Source organism: Genypterus blacodes, unplaced genomic scaffold (assembly GCF_046128005.1).
Source record: "Genypterus blacodes isolate CSIRO-AG114 ecotype Tasmania unplaced genomic scaffold, CSIRO-AGI_Gbla_v1 ptg000023l_1, whole genome shotgun sequence".
In the NCBI taxonomy this organism is placed as follows: domain Eukaryota; kingdom Metazoa; phylum Chordata; class Actinopteri; order Ophidiiformes; family Ophidiidae; genus Genypterus; species Genypterus blacodes.
Genome location: NW_027466836.1, coordinates 61,236 through 77,500, shown reverse-complemented (window position 1 = coordinate 77,500; position 16,265 = coordinate 61,236). Strand labels below are relative to the sequence as shown.

The window sequence follows — 16,265 nt, the reverse complement described above, 5'->3', positions numbered from 1 at the left end:
GAGGATGGGGATGATGGACGGGTCATCCCTGCGGATTATAGTGGGAACGTACTCCGCCTTAGGTACTTTGGACGAGATCAGCTAAAGGTGAGGAGTTTGAAGGGAGGAGAGAGAGGAGAGGAAGGAAAGATGAGTGGTCATAGGAGGAGAGGAAACACAGGCGGCCAAAGGGGAGAAACATGTCCCGAAAAAGGGAAGCAGCAGAGAGGAGAGGCGAGGAGAGGAGTGATGGTGTTTAAGTGGATCTCTAACTGTCACGCGCTTGTGCCTGCAGGCCAAAGTATCCCAGCACATGTATTATTCACGGCGCTGTGGTAGTGGAGACACCTTAGATGCATTTCAGGTCATTCACCTGCATGTCCTCTTCCACTCCTGAGAAGAAGAGGACGCCCATTTGAGCTTCATCCGTGGTCTGTGGTCAGTGTGCGATCTTAAAGGTGATGTATATGTATATACGGTCCTCCATGTTTGTTCTCTCATTAGGGGTTTGGTTTGAAATCTGGAGTGCCGGAAACATGCATCGACTGAGAAACGCATCAAACAGGAGCTTGTTAACGTCGTGTTCTGAGGCGTACAGGCAAGTAAATCTGAACGTTAGAGATGTTGATGTTACAGAGATAAAGGACGGATCAAACATGAAGCTTTCAGAGCCGTACAGAGCGGCAGGGTTCAGCTCACTGATGCACTGAGGGCTTGTTGTATATTCCCGTGTTCAGGGCTCCGACATCGGTCACACACAGGCTGTGTAAAGTAAAAACATGGAGGAAGGTCGGGGGTCAGCATTTTACCTCCAGCGGCAAGTAGAAAGCAAAGGACTGCTGCTGCTTTCAGAAACGCTCACGTAGGGCAGCAACTGAAGCCGACATGCGGGTGCGTTTTGTTCCACACAATAGAGACTGAAACGCCGAGAGGAGACGTGACGTAAGGAGAGTAAACCCCTGCCTTGTTTTGAGCCGAAAAATAAAGCCGAACCTGTGAACCTTTGAACAGAATATTGCGGTAAACATCTTGTGATGCTGAAATCAACCACCGGTGAAATTGAGTCATCATACTGATCCGTGTTGCCAGTCTGAACTCGATCGCTCTCTTACCATTATTTTGGGAGGCACAAAGTCGTCTCCCTCGCAGGCCAGCCGCTCCATCTCCCTCTCCTCCTCCCAGTCTAAAGTGTCATCCATGCCTCCTTCGTCCAGGGTGGCACAGGAGGCCTGAAGGTCGCCACCTAGACGCCAACGGAACACGGGGGTGAGTGGAAGGACAGGGGAAGGCACGGCAATGGAAGCGTTAAAAGGCGGGTGGCGAGAAATGACGGATGAAAACGGGCAAAAAGCAGAGGCAGCTGGCAGAGGGAGGAAGAGGACGAGTGATGGGGAGCGCGGTGGCGACAGATTCCTGGAAGCTGCTCATAACGGGAGCCACGGCAACTTGACGGGGATCAGAGAGGTCAGCTATTCTGAGAGGGAGCGTGCAGCCGAGCGTGGAGAGTGATTGCTCCCCTAAACGCTAATCACAATGCAATCACGCCTGCAGGTCCTCCAAGATCTACATACAAATATAGACGAAGAAAAGGCCCAAGATTTCCCCTTAGAAGTTCTATGTATAAGAATAATACCATGTAATTACTGTTAAGAAGCCTCCTCAGTAGTTTGCTACATGTTGATGTCAATTGGTGTTGAGCCCATACTGCTTATTATCTTATACACTATCAGAGCGTGAAGCAGGAAGGACCTTTGATTTCAACTGAAGCGCGCAAAGCAAAGTGGTTTCAACATGAAAGAAAAATAGTTTCATATCAAAAGGTTTCTGCCTCAGTCGATGAACGTGAAAGAAAGTCATTGAAGGAAACGGAACAATCCAAGAAGAGGAAGAGAAGAAGACGAGTAGGAAACAAAAGGGGGAATGACAAGCAAAATTGATAATTTGTGTTGTTCCTTCAGAGGACGTTTATCTTTCCCCCGGGAGCCAGACGGAGACGGACAGAGCCAGACGCCGGGCTGCGTAACGTCTCACTGTCGTCAGCAATTCATTCCCGTCCCTTCAGAGACGCCCAAACACTGAGACGGTGAGGATGAAGGTGAAGAAAAACATAAAAACACACATGCTCACACCACAGACCAACAATCAGTGTGTGTGTGTGTGCTGCTTCACTCACTCTAAACTGGCCCCTTCACACACACTTTATACACACTCTTCCCTTACAATAAACACTCGTAACACAGCCTCAAACATTCGTGCCGGGCAAACACACACATTTGGGTTTGGGACACACACTCCTGGGTTTGGAAAGAAAGACCCGGAGACAGATGGACAGGGTCACTTGTGAACAGCAAAGACTGTGTGTGTGTGTGTGTGTGTGTGTGTGTGTGTGTGTGTGTGTGTGTGTGTGTGTGTGTGTGTGTGTGTGTGTGTGTGTGTGTGTGTGGACAAAATCTTCAAATGGCGGAATGAGTCTTTGGTTTCTGTGGGGTTTAGATGTTTACATCTGGCAGTTCCGCCAATGCTCAGGTAGTTAGGTTTAGTCTGAACACCTAAGTGTGCACTTGGTATCAATTTTGTCAAAAAGCCGAATTCCTAAATGGGGAACAAATGGGCAAACAGGGCTCTTTGGACGCTGTAACGGCTCCTTTTTACTCATATACCGGCACTTTTTCCATTTTTTTGCTTGGCGGTGGACGTGTGAATGAGAACAGAGAGAGGAGGGGCCTGCCGAGGGAGGAGGGGCCTGCAGAGGGAGGAGGGGCCTGCACAGGGTCTCACACTGTGCTTGAGACACACCAGGACCTTTTCTCTCTGTTTAAACGCTCCAGTTCTGAAAGCTTCTATACTCTATGTGCTTCTATATTCCAGGACGTGTTCACTGTTAACTCCTTCTTTCGTCCTTTTACAGTAATCTTCTATGTTGGATTTATGTTCTTGCTATTTCTTTGAACTAAGCGTAAAGTAAAGTCTAACAAGGCGACGATTTTACTCGACATCTCTGTTTACGTGATGTGAATACAAATTGCAAAACAACCTAGCCGAGAAAACCCTGCTGCTATTTGTAAGGAACGATGAGTGTGTGTGTGTGTGTGTGTGTGTGTGTGCGCGTGTGCGTGTGCGTGTGTGTGTGTGTGTGTGTGTGTGTGTGTGTGTGTGTGTGTGTGAGCCTGTGTGAACTCACTGTCTTTGGGTTCGTGTGCAGAGTCAGTCTTGACAGGTGTGGGGTCACTCCAGGAGCGGCTGAAACTCTTCGATCTACGCTCAGCGAATGCTAGCACAGGCGAGGAGAGATCGTCACACACACACACTCACACACACATACACTAACAAGCCCGCCATCTGGCTGTGTCCACTCACCACCGCAAACACTTTAGCGCAAAATGCAGCTACAACGCACAATCCAGTGCATTACACACAATGTCATGGCTTCTCTGCACGAGCACACAAACAAATGGCACATACACAAACAATCATCTGCATTAGAAGTTAGACACTGGTACACACGTACCTACACACACACATACAATCACGTTAATAGTAGAGTTCCTTCTACAAACTCAATTTTCCAGGAAGTTGAAGGTGTGAGAGGAGAGAGGGTCGTTCTCGCTACCATGAATCGCTCATTGTTTAGAAAATCTGTTCTTCTCTGACCGAACGCTCTCCAATCGACTGCTATCAGAAACCCAATGTCTCAGTTTCCTTTAGAGGGACTTCAATGATTCAGTCATAGCCCAAGAATCTGAACAGGGGAAACAGTTGGACCCCATGGAGTGAGAGTTATCACCGAATCGTCCCTGTAATACGATTTCTACTCGTTTGTTTAGCGCCTCAGCGACTCACACACATCCTGTCTATCTACTAAACGTGTTGTTACTTACATGCACGCGTAAATCTGCTGACCTGCAGGCGTTAATCTCACTTTTTCTCCACAGTTTCAAGGTTAAAAGCAGAGAAACTAACATAACAAAGTTGCCAGATTGCAAACGGTTCAGACAAGATGGTTCCAGACCAGATGTTTACACACGAGTTCTATTTACATTTCCTATTGATCTAACTCATTAAAGCACCAACACACTGTGCAAGCAAATACGTCAGTAACACACACACACACACACACACACACACGCAGACGCAGACCCATCATTATCTTCCATCTGTTGTCATTAAGTTTCCATATCCACACACAGATCATTCTTTGTTTATTGTTGTGCTTGAAGACAAATTAATACAGAAAATTAACGATCTTCTTTTATTCGTTCTGTTCGGTTTGTTATCGTACACAAGTCCTGGTTTTGCCTCTAATTTTATTCATAGAATAAAGCAATGCAAGGAGAAGACAGTTTGCAGCTCAAGCATGCACACACACACACACACACACACACTCATACATGCACATACACACACAGACCGGCTGGTTAATAACTAACACACACTGAACATGTACTGCAATCTGATATAACATACAGGCTTTAAAATGCAAAGCATGTGGTGTCACACACACACACAAACACACACACACATATGCCAAAAAAAGTGAAAAACACTGATGATAATGGAGTGAACAACATTGCAATCATTTCGATCGAACATATAAACCACACACACACATCTCTGACTCACTCTGCGCTTTAATCCTTCTGCTGCCCACCATCCGAAGATGCTTCCGGAAGTTCCTGCGCGTGGGTAGAGAAAGCGAAGAGGAGGGAAAACAGGGGACGGCGGAATAACCGAAACGTCAGAGAGAGAGGGAGTGAGGGAGGGAGGGAGAGCATAGATGGAACAAAGGACAGAGAGACAGAGGGGTGGGCGGGAAACAACAAAAGGAGGGAAAGGTGGAGATTACATTAGAGTCTCCAGAGAGTAGCGCCGTCTAAAAGAGGCACAAAAGAGATTATTTAAGGTAGAGACGGTAAATGTGTGTGTTCTTCTTCATGTGGGTGGGAGATGCCGCTCACAAAGTTCCAGAGAAGCACGTGGAGCCGATGACGCGGCCGGCGTGGGCGCGGGCCGACTGGGTGGGAAAATGCGGCAGACATCACGAGCGCCATCAACTTTTTCAACGCAAACTAAAACGCCGTTTACCTATGAAGTGGCTGAGTGCAGAAATGTGGAGGTGAAGTCGCTGGTGTGTCCTCTGAAGAGCGCCGAGGCTTCTTTGTGCGTCTTTGTTTTCTCAATACCTTACATCCCTCTCCTAACAAGCGCCACCTGGAAGTGTCCACAAGTCTCCCTAGCACGTTTCCTAGCAACAGCAAAGCCATCCGACTGAACCGCATACAAGTAATCAAGACGTAATAGAAGTGCGTTACCGCGTTCCACTTGGAAATCTGCTTAACAAGTCATTGTTGAGAACAAAGTCGTACATCTTCTATTAGTTTTCTGTGTTGTTACACAACCTGAGAGGCTCGTCCCTTCTCTCGGTACGCCTACACTACAAATGGTGAATCTCTGAAGTGTGGTTCGTGAAGTTGTTTTGTCTGAATGTCAACATGAAAGCATGACGGAAACCCAGGAACCCAGAGAGAACCTCTTTGTCCTTCTTTAACCTCCATAAACTGGAAACAAGGCAGGGGTTTTACTGCACTGCTGCTGATTTAACGAGCAGAATAAAAAGGAGTCATGTTCCTACAACTGAACTGAGCTGTTTGAGGAATATGCAGGAGACATCACGTCCACACATACACACACACACACACACACATCAGACCTTTACACACCCTCTGCCTTCACTCCTCTTATCCCTCCCGTCCCTCCCGTCCCTCCTTTTCTCCACACATTTCATTTTAATACGCCGCTCCTCTCTGCGACGCAATCAGATTTTATGCGAGGATAAATGAGATGATCTCCATTTGAAAGAAGTCACATGTAGCTCAAGCACAGATAACACAATGCAGAGGTTCTTCTGAAAGCTCTTTGTCACATTGACAGACCATCATCTCAATCCCTATATAATAGCTCCTAACTTCAATATCTTTCTTTTCTTTAACAACGATGACTCTATACTGGCATCTGCAGTCTATCAGACATGTGCTCTTACTCATCCCTCCTCTCTCTTTTCATGCCTTCTCTCACCCAGTATCTAATCATTTTACACACACTTCTACAACTTTGGAAGTAACAGTTCCATAACTTTAAGAGTTCAAAGAGTGCATAGACTGCACACACACACACACACACACACACACACACACACACACACACACACAGTCTCTCCCTCGATCTTGACTAAAAGCTTTCCATTGTGAAATTGGGGAAACAAATGGCTCAGGCTGACATCTCTACACCAGTCGTCCGTCTGCATTCCAGCTGTTGAACACATCTGGCCTAATCTGGATTTACACCATGAGTAGCTGAACGACTGGTTGGGTAAAACAGGAGTGTTATGGTGTTGAGGCGTGACAGTAAACACACACAGCACTCAGCGTGTCTCTGTCCATCCATCTATCAACAGGACGGACAGATTTACGCTCAAGTGGCTTCTGTCTCGTCTGCTTTGCATTATAGATGAGAGTCTGTAGCCGAATCTGTCGTGCCTCTGTTCCTTTCCTGCTTTTCACTTCTTTAAATAGCAAATGAAGGCATTTGTGCACAAACGCAGCTGAAATCGATTCCTGCTTTGCTCAGTTTTAGGATCCTTTTCTTTCTTTTCTTCTTTTGGGTTGAGGGGTGATGATGGTTGGTCTGGCGGCGCCGGCTCAGTGTGGATGTATGAGGGTCATTTCTGCTTTGTTTTGTTGCTCAGGCCGCGTTTACACTTAAAGACGTGCAGCTTTGAATGTGTTGTTGGCATAGCTTTCACCCCTTTCTAAGTGTTTCTTGTTTGTGGACGACGGCACATTCCAGCAAGTCAGTATATATAGAGCCTTTCCCCTCTGTACACTGGAACATGAGACTGACAGTTCAACTGCTTTTAGAGGTGAAAAACACCAATTTGGTTTGGATGAATGCAGAAAAATGGGATAATATTCTACATTGGAATGGATTCTAACCGAGGGAGGAAAGACGTTTGTTAGAAGTTTGTGTTTGCTTATTTTGCTCCTCCACATGAGTCACTAACTTTGGATGAAGTAACACGGAATATTAATGAAGATGACAGTGCAGAAGGACGACACCGAGATGTCAGAGGAGCGGAGATGTGCGGCGCGGCGTCGCGGTCGCCATCTGCCCCCATGTCACACAGCATCTGGCCCCGAGTGGGACGCTTTAGCTGCTTTGCTCATGAAGCCGTTACTGATGTCGACATAAGTGTGATGATTGTGAATGTGTGTCCAATGTTCCTTCAGCTAAAAGGTTTCACTCATCACCTCAGTGTGTCTGTGACTTTACAGTGAAGGTCACTGTGTGTGGGGCGCTCATGTTTAGAATAAAACCACGCTGTAATGATCAAGAGAAGAAGAGTAGTTTGACCAGTGACGTCGTAAACGCCTAGATGACTCAACCTATGGATGACATCGTCTTAAAATTCACTTTTTTGGATTCTGTGCTTGACCCAATAAAACTGGACTCTGTTTTTAATATTCAATGTGTATTGAACTAAAGACCTTTAACATCCGCAGGCACGCCTTTAAGTGTCATAATGTGATTCTCCATCTGAGTTGGACATATTGTAAACAAGTGGGCCAGGCAGAGAACAGGCAGCACTCGAGCAAAGCGCCGCCTGGCAGGGAAACACTTCATACCTCTGGATGACTTGTGCTGAATCCTGTTCCCTCTCTCTCCTTTTTCTCTCCACAAATCCCCGGAAAGCCCTGGCAGGATGTGGCAGAGTGTTAAAGGCATGAGAGAGGGAGCATGCTGGCTGAGCGAGGGGCAGGGAGGTGCAGGGAGGCTGAGGCCAAAGCTTCCAGCAGCAGGGTTTCATTGGCTCTGATGGAGACTACCCACCAAAAAGTGAACCTACTACCGGCTCATCATTTAATGTCTATTCACCCCATGTGACCAAAGTGATGATCTGTGTGCCATATAAAGAGGAAACACCCATTTTTGGGACTTGATGTTTTTTTTAGGTGTATTAACCAGAATTTCCTAAGTTTAATGCAGTTTGATGTTGTAAGTGCAGATTTTAGATCAGCTTCTTTCAACTTCTGAATGTTTCTTGGAACAAGTAACAACCCTTAAAAACACTTTAAATTGCTGCTATTTCTCCACACAGTGCTGCTGATTGAATACCTTTGTTGGTTTGGCTACAACCCACAAAGTTACAGAAACCTATAGATTTTTAGATTTTTTTGATGCTCCCATCGTGTTGTTTCTTGCAGGTCTTAGTGTTGTTTTGAAAGCTTTCACAAGAAGTACTAAGAAGCTGTGTGTCACGCTGTCTGGCTCTCTCTTGAGTTTGACATGTGAAAATACAAACAAGGTGTGAAATCCATCACCTCCGGTCCCAGAGCTTTTACTTGAGTAAACATTATTTGCAGCGGAGACCCGGCTAAGTTCAACAAGCCGGTCAACATCACTGCAGCACACAGCATCCCAGAGCAGGGGGAACCTGAGCCAGTGTTTTATGAAGCTTTATCATTCAGATCATGGCTACATTAACAATTCATCTGTTTCAACTGCTACTTCATCATAGAAACATTCAGGAATGAGGCTAAAATGATGTTCAGGTCACTATATTATTGTTTACGAGGTCACTAGGTGTTTATTTCGGGGGGGGGATTTTTAAGTTGCAGCATATTTGAGATATTTGCCCTTCATTCAGGTCTGCAGGCCTTTGAATGGACCCTTATGGAGGTTAAAACGCAGATATTTCAGGATAAAATGTCACAGGGAAATACCTTTAAGGCACAGTTCATATGTTAGTATCTAAATATGACTTATAACTTCATGTAAAGAAGCTTAAGATGCCTTTCTATGTCAATTCAAAGCCCGACAAACCTGGTAAATGAATGCCAAACATCTCCGGAATGCTCAGATTGCTTATACATGACCAGAGGTGCATCTGCGATACACTGCATTCTTCTGTGTAGATCGTTATGGGATGCTGCAGCGCTCAGAGTTCGCTCAAATCTGATCAACTGCGGCTCATGTGTCCACTGTGCAGCAATGAGGGAATAGCTGAATGTGAAGTGACAAAACAATGGAGGAGAAGCGTGCGAGTAGCATAGAGCAGCGGCGTCGTACGGGTGTGAAATCCACCCGGGCTCAAAGGCAATAACAGGGTGGCGGTCAGATGGAGCTGTTAAACTGGAACATTCTCCATGAAACGTTACGTGAGCAGCTGATGTCCCACCTGTACACATTTGAATCAATAGTGACATCCAATATTTGTTTCAGCAGACTGATTGAAGCTGGCAGTCAGAGGTAGAGGGGTTAGTTTGGTTTAGTTCAGCGAGGTGCGGCCAGCAATGGCGGTTGCAAAGTGGGAAATGTGACTTTGTTCCATCTTTATGCTTCATTGTGAGGTTCAGAGTCAGACTCAGGAATCCCTACTTTACAGTAATAAATACATTTCTTGTTGGATAATGATTAAAACACGACCTCCTTACTAACACAACTTGTGTGTTTTAACTACTCGAAGTGCAACAGAGCCACTGTGAATCATATGCTGCTCCACTATAAATAGATAACATTAAAAGTAAAGTCTCCTGAGCCAAAAGCTGCAGTGAGTTTAAAACGCCTCTAAAGTCGACTGGCAGAGATTCAGAGATAATTAGTGACGCCTGTGCAGCAGGATTAGAGTGTGTGTGTGTGTGTGTGTGTGTGTGTGTGTGTGTGTGTGTGTGTGTGTGTGTGTGTGTGTGTGTGTGTGTGTGTGTGTGTGTGTGTGTGTGTGTGTGTGTGTGTGTGTGTGCGTGCGTGCGTGTGTGTGGATGAGAGCATACAGGCTTTGGTCAGTCAACACACAGGCGTCCATTTTCCTGACTCCAGCTTTGCAGGGTGGCTGTGGATCAGCACTACAGTTGATCCCTCGTCGTGCCCACAGAATCCCGTCTCCTGGGTTACCGCCTCGGTCTTATTCTGAGTGTCAATGTGCGTCTGTGTGTGTCAGTCAATCATTCTTAAAAATCATGTTTCAGATGTGTGCGCGTGTGTGTGCGCGTGTGTGTGTATACAAACAGTCGCACAGCTCTCACCCACACACATTTGCAGTGTTGGGGAAACCAATTTGTGATAATAGCTGCAGGATTTAAAAGTAGCTGAGTTGCAACCAAGCTATTCTCCTAATAACTAAATTCACTACACTACACTCCACATACACACTCACACAGACAGACACACTTCATGTCATATGTGGACCTACAATCTCAGCTGATTCTGTTATTTTGATTCCCTCACATGATGTATAAATGTATTAGTATACTTCTGTCTTCGTCCATATCGGTTTGTTTTTGTTTGATTGTTACCACAATGACACACAAAGTCACATCGTGCTTCCATTTTTGGTGCTGGACCAGGTTTCCTAACATTCTAATACAGGACTTGGAGTTGTTTGGTAGTTGTCGCTTTGATTTCTGCTTTAACTTCTAATTCCAGGCAGAAGATGAAGGTTAAATGGTGAAGGTGCAGCAGTTAAGTTTAGAGGTCAGTGAGTGAGTTAGATAATGCAGAGAGGGGAAGCATACTCACGATATCCTGTTGAGTGTCCAGACATTCATTAGCAAGCAAGAAGAGTCGAGAAGAGAAAAGAAGAAAACACAGAAGTCAGGCACCAATTAGCAATGAATGCAGATAAGAGACAAGAGATGGAACTGGGAAAGAAATGATGAGAAGCAGAAAGAGTGTTTAGTGTTTGACCTCCAAGAATGAAAGTCACCTTGTAACAGTAAGTCATGTCTGCGCTCGTTTAATGGGCCCATTCAGCAAGCACTTTGATGCAGTGGCTGAGTTTGAATTTGCACTCTGAACATGGTCCAACAAGCCTCTCACACAAGCCAAGAAACCAAAGGTGAAAGGCAACAGGAAGCACAGAAGGAAGTTTAAAGCCGATAAATGCTGGACAGATTGATATTGCATAGAGGGTCTCTCCAGAGGGTTCGTTTTGGGATCCCTTATGTTCCGCTGCTCTTTTTATGTCAGTGCAGATTTGAGGAATATAAACAACCTTGCAGATCATCGCAAACGCGCTCAAGATAGATTTTCACTGTGCTGAAAAACGATGTCATTGTAAGCGTCCTTGATTCGAGGATGCTTGTTGTCAGAGAATCGAAATCCACGAGACAAACAATCGCATATGGACCTTGTGGAATGACAACAGATGACGTGAACGACACAATATGGCATCGGCTCAGCCTGCGACAGTGACAATGTGACAAAGATGAATTGTTTACCTTGGGTGACTTTTGAGTGACAGCACGGTGATGTTTATAGTTCACTGCAATTATTGAAAATCAATGAAAGCCTGTAATGAAGACTAAGATAAATTGGTGTGTGTGTGTGTGTGTGTGTGTGTGTGTGTGTGTGTGTGTGTGTGTGTGTGTGTGTGTGTGTGTGTGTTTGTTATGCTGGACACTTACGCCTGCATGGTTGTTGTGGCAGTTTGAAAGCTGAACATGTTTTCCTTTGGGAACCAGTTGTTGTCCTCTGCAGATAGAAAGAGAAACGATCATTCCAAGGTTACAAAAAATCAGAAGAAGACGAAGAACATTGGTGGTTTTGTCAAAGGTCATAATGAATGTATTGGAAATATGAAAGTGCAAAACCAGCGACGGCACCAGCACCTCAACAACAGTCCACCACTCCACAAATGGAGAGAGGGAGACACAAAGGGAGAGACACCAGAGGAGAGAGACGGAGAGACGAAGAGTCAGAAATACAGACCACCACGTCACATCCAACATCAAGCCCACCCAGACCCGAGCAGAAATAGATTTGAAAGAGCTTCTCCAACCTGCTTCATTAAGTAACAACTTATTTAAGAGGGTGTTCTGTATTCCTGAGCACCGGTTCACCTTGAGAGTCCAAAACTTAAAAATCACTATGAAGGAAGTGAAATGTAATTACATTTTCTGTTATTCCGTACTAAGTGTTTGGAGTGCTGGTTTCATACTGGGTTGCTCTGACAAATTCTGAAGGAGCCCTAAAACGATCTGCTAGCAAACACTTTGAGTATAATTAAAGTTCACAAAAGTGCATAGGGTGTTTTAGTTTAAATTCAGGATTTATGTCAGAAATGGTGTCGTGTCGGCCACCGTAACACTTCATACAATCCAATATTGAGTCTAACTGTGACCAAAGATTGACTTCACTGAAGCAGTTTTATAAGAGAAGCTAGATTTGCAATACGGACAAGAAAAGCTAATTAAGAACTTCATCATGAGTCTTACTGCTTAAAGATGAACTATCTTCATTTTCGTCTGTTAGAAAGCAGTCAAATGCTATTTCAACTCCCAGTCTGATGGCGACCCCCACCAACCCCCCCACCACCAGAGGGCGCCAACTCTGCCCTCTTCCTCCTCCCACCCTCGTGTGGATTTCCGCTCCTCTCCCTTCCTCTGTGTCCTCCGCCCCTCTCACCTCTCTCCAGCCCAGTCATCCGGTCCACACTCCACATCCGCTCTAGGCGTCGGTGCTGCTTGCCTGCCTCGCGGGACGCGCTCTCCAAGTCCAGGGAGCCCTGACTCCTCGAGGGGGCGCCGCTGCAGGATTCGCAGGCCAGGCCGCTGCACTCCGCGTCCCCTTTCCCGCCCTCGCCCCAGCTGCGGATGTTGTGGGCACTTACAGAAGTCTGCAGTGGCGGCTGAGACAGGTGGTGGTGGTGGTGGGGGTGGTGGTGTGAGGCATGATGGGAGTCGGACGACGAGGCGGCGGTGAAAGAGTGCTGCTGGTTTCTGCCGCCGCCGCCGCTTCCTCCTGCGCCGCTACTTCCAGCGCTGCCCGAGGACATGTTGGTGCCGGCGACGAGAGAGTGGTGATGATGGTTCCCGTGGTGGTGGTGATTTCTGTTGTTACCACGGCCACTACTGCCGTGAGAATACTGGGTTGGAGACGATGAGGAGGAGGAAGGGGAGGTGGAGGGCTGGATCAGACTGGTGTTCAGGTGCTGGTCACTGCTGCCCCCTCTAGATCCGACTCCACTGCTGCCCGACCTCTCCTTCAGCACGTCCAGTTCTAGGCTCTCTTTGCTGCTCCGGCGGCTGCTTGTCAGCATACCGTGCTGGGTGGTGATGGTGTAAACGCGGGCGGGCTGCAGTGTACACTCCACACACTTCTGCTGGTCTTCTTCTGCGGAAAAGCTGCGCTCTAACGACAGCCGCGCCGGCTTGGAAGAGATGGTTATTGTGGGGGGAGGCGGCTGCAGTGCACGCGGCGGGGGTATGACGAGGCTGCGCTCTGGATCGACCTCGGAGCCCTTGGCGGGGTCGTCGCCGGTTTGTTTGGAGAAGGGATGAAAGTGGTTGTTATTGTTGGAGCCAAATGTGGCGCTTGGCGACTCCGGGTCAGCACCCACCAAGGTTTCACACAGCAGGTGTGCTGGAGAGTGACAGAGGGAGACACAGAGGAGTGTTTAGCAGAAGAAGAAGAGGAGTAAACAGCGGCGGTGAAGATCAAGGACAAGCGAGAGAAAGAAAGAGCACAGGCTGGAAATGACGCAGAGGATAATATCATCTCTGTTCAGTTATCAGCTGCTATTGATGCACTCATAGTCAGCTTGACATTTCAATAGAGGATGAGGTGGAGATACAGTAGTGGAGGACTGAAGATCAAAAGTGACTGCACAGAACAGAATGGCATTGATTGTGGAAATGGCAGCACGGCACAGACGCTGACCTGATCCGTTTCTGTTTTCAGGATGTGTGTGGGACAGGTACTCTCCAAATGCTCGCGCTGCTCTGTAGGGACACACGACACACATATAGACATTAAAATCTATGGGTGGGAAGGAGGGATGAGTGAGAGAGGGAGCCAACATACAAATGGGAAGGGGAGAGAGAAGGACAGGGGCGACCTAATTGCTTTCTTTGTAAGCTTGTGCCAACCACAGTTTAAGATGCAGCTGTTTTATCTCCACTCTTCAGGCAGCCAGAGAGAGAGAGAGAGAGAGAAAGAGAGACTGTTTCCATTGTAGCTTTTCCGCAAAACAGGCACATATAAGAAAGCAGGTGAGGTTCATGTGGCGTTCATGCAAATGAGGATCGCTTCTCTCATTTGTTGATGTTACAATCAGAGGTCTAGTAGCTCTCAGGTAAAAAGAAAATCATCATTATCTTCTCATCCAGAAGCAATGATCAATAGCCAGCGGTGAGGTTTCTGTTGATATCATGTTCTATTCAGAATGTTCAGCCAAAATCGAATCATGTCCACATTACCTGGACATGGCTGAGTGATGCCATTTTAGGCCCTTATAGGAGAGGATTTGTTCTTCTGTTTTCCAACAGCGCTGCTGCTGCTGCACAGCTCCCTTTTTTCAGACATGTACCTTTTTCCATTTTCAACATGAGAACCTGTCAAAACCTTCAGCATTCAGCTCTCTCTCTCTCTCTCTCTCTCTTTCTCTGTCCCCTGTCTCTCTCTCTCTCTCTCTCTCTCTCTCTCTCTCTCTCTCTTTCTCTGTCCCCTGTCTCTCTCTCTCTCTCTCTCTTTCTCCCCTGTCTCTCTCTCTCCTCCCTCTCTCCGTCTCTCTTGTATAGCTTCTTTCTCTGATTAAAGTCAAGTGAATCTCAGTCTCCTCTTGGGTTCATACAAAATGCTTCTGTCAACGTCCATCACCCCCAAGCTGGGGAGAGAGAGAGAGAGAGAGAGAGAGAGAGAGAGATTGTCTTTGGTGGTTTGCTCGTATCTCCTTAGTGTGCGTTAACAAAGTGTGTTTCTTTGTTTCATGAATAGCATGAATAACATTCACACCAGCTTAGAATGCGTGTTTGGAGAAAATAGATCCTCCTAACACAAAGTACAACATGTGCTGCCATTACTTCTTCTTTTTGCTCTCAGAAACAGTGCAGGCAGCTATTCAGTTATTCTCATCGCCTAAAGCTGGTATTAATGTAATTGCCTCGGGTACAGCAGTCGGCTCGCGCTGACCTCCTAATGTTCCTCCATCCTCAGTGTGTAACCGCAGTAAAAAAACCTATCAATGTGGGAACTCGCTGGGAGGAAACGTACCGCAGCAATAATTATTATTCTTGTTACAAGGATTTGTGATCTCTCTCTCTCTCTCTCCCTCTCTCTCTCTCTTTCTCTTTCTCTAAAGTTCCTATGTTTGCTAACTAAAGCGCTGCTATGACAGGATGTGGTCAACCCATAACTCATCAGGGTTTTGGTCATTATTAATATAATAACTACAAAGTCTGGCTGAATTTTGAGACCCTGAGGTCCCCCAACAAACACTAATCACCAATTGAAACATATTAGTGTTATTATTGCTGCCTTCTTGGCGAGAGCTCGGCCGCCCCAGGAGGGAGGCAAACATGGACCCCTATTAAAGGGGAAAATGCTAAGGTTGCAAAAATACAAAATTGCAAGCAGTCATCAGGAATTTAGTGCAAAGACATGAATGCTCTTTCACAAATACCTTATCAGGAACAATTTGGGTGTTTGGACATTAGAACATCCCACTTAAACTGCAGGACTTCCTCAGTTTAAAGATCAAGAAAAGTTTTTGCATGAAAATAGTTTCAGATTGTTCATTGATTTGCTTTTGCGTCTGTCTCATTTTTGCTGTTATGTTCCTGAATGACTGCAGCGTCACGCTGGTTTCCTGTAGTGTTTACTGTCAGTGGTGGAGTTTGGGGAGTGAGTGAGCACCCAGAGGCACGGGCTGCGACACCAACCAGCTCCCATACTCGGCTAAAAATAGCTCAGCATGCATGTCGGTGCAATTCTGCCCCTGTCTTTACTCCATTACAATCTATTTCTTCTACTCATTGTGTGTGTGTGTGTGGGTGTGTGTGTGTGTGTGTGTGGGTGTGTGTGTGTGGTGATGTAACTGACCATGCCTGTTGAAGACAGCTGTGATTAATACAGTGTGTGCTGTAATCAGCAGGTGTCCCTCTGAAGCTGGGAGACGTTTTCCTTTTGCCCTTCTCTTTTATTATTCACTGGGACGGGGACTCTGATTAGAATCAGCAAACAATGGTGCAAGAGAATCACCATCCATTATACATGAGAGGAAATGAGAAGAAACTGAGTTGGAAAGAGAGAGAGAGACCAAAATACCTCTCTCAAAATACCATCCATTAAACAAAAGCTTACTGTATTGCACTCCCTCTTATACTGTCTGATGCACATATAAGTCTCTCTTTCGCTCTCTTTCTCTCTCTCTCTCTCTCTCTCTCTCTCTCTCTCTCTCTCTCTCTCTCTCTCTCTCCTCCATTACTCTCTCTTTGTCTGCCTTTCCTCAGCCTGCC

The 16,265-nt window shown here is 46.3% G+C and overlaps 1 protein-coding gene across 1 annotated transcript in view; it reads right to left on the bottom strand.

Moving 5' to 3' along the window:
- Positions 1–16,265, bottom strand: part of nsmfa (NMDA receptor synaptonuclear signaling and neuronal migration factor a) — a 28,267-nt gene that overhangs the window by 5,739 nt on the left and 6,263 nt on the right. The window contains 8 exon segments of the mRNA XM_076143352.1: positions 1–81; positions 1,092–1,222; positions 3,161–3,250; positions 4,600–4,652; positions 7,659–7,727; positions 11,430–11,502; positions 12,436–13,392; positions 13,690–13,751. The exon segment at positions 1–81 is cut by the window's left edge and continues 3 nt beyond it. Of these exon segments, the coding sequence (XP_075999467.1) occupies positions 1–81; positions 1,092–1,222; positions 3,161–3,250; positions 4,600–4,652; positions 7,659–7,727; positions 11,430–11,502; positions 12,436–13,392; positions 13,690–13,751 (1,516 nt within the window).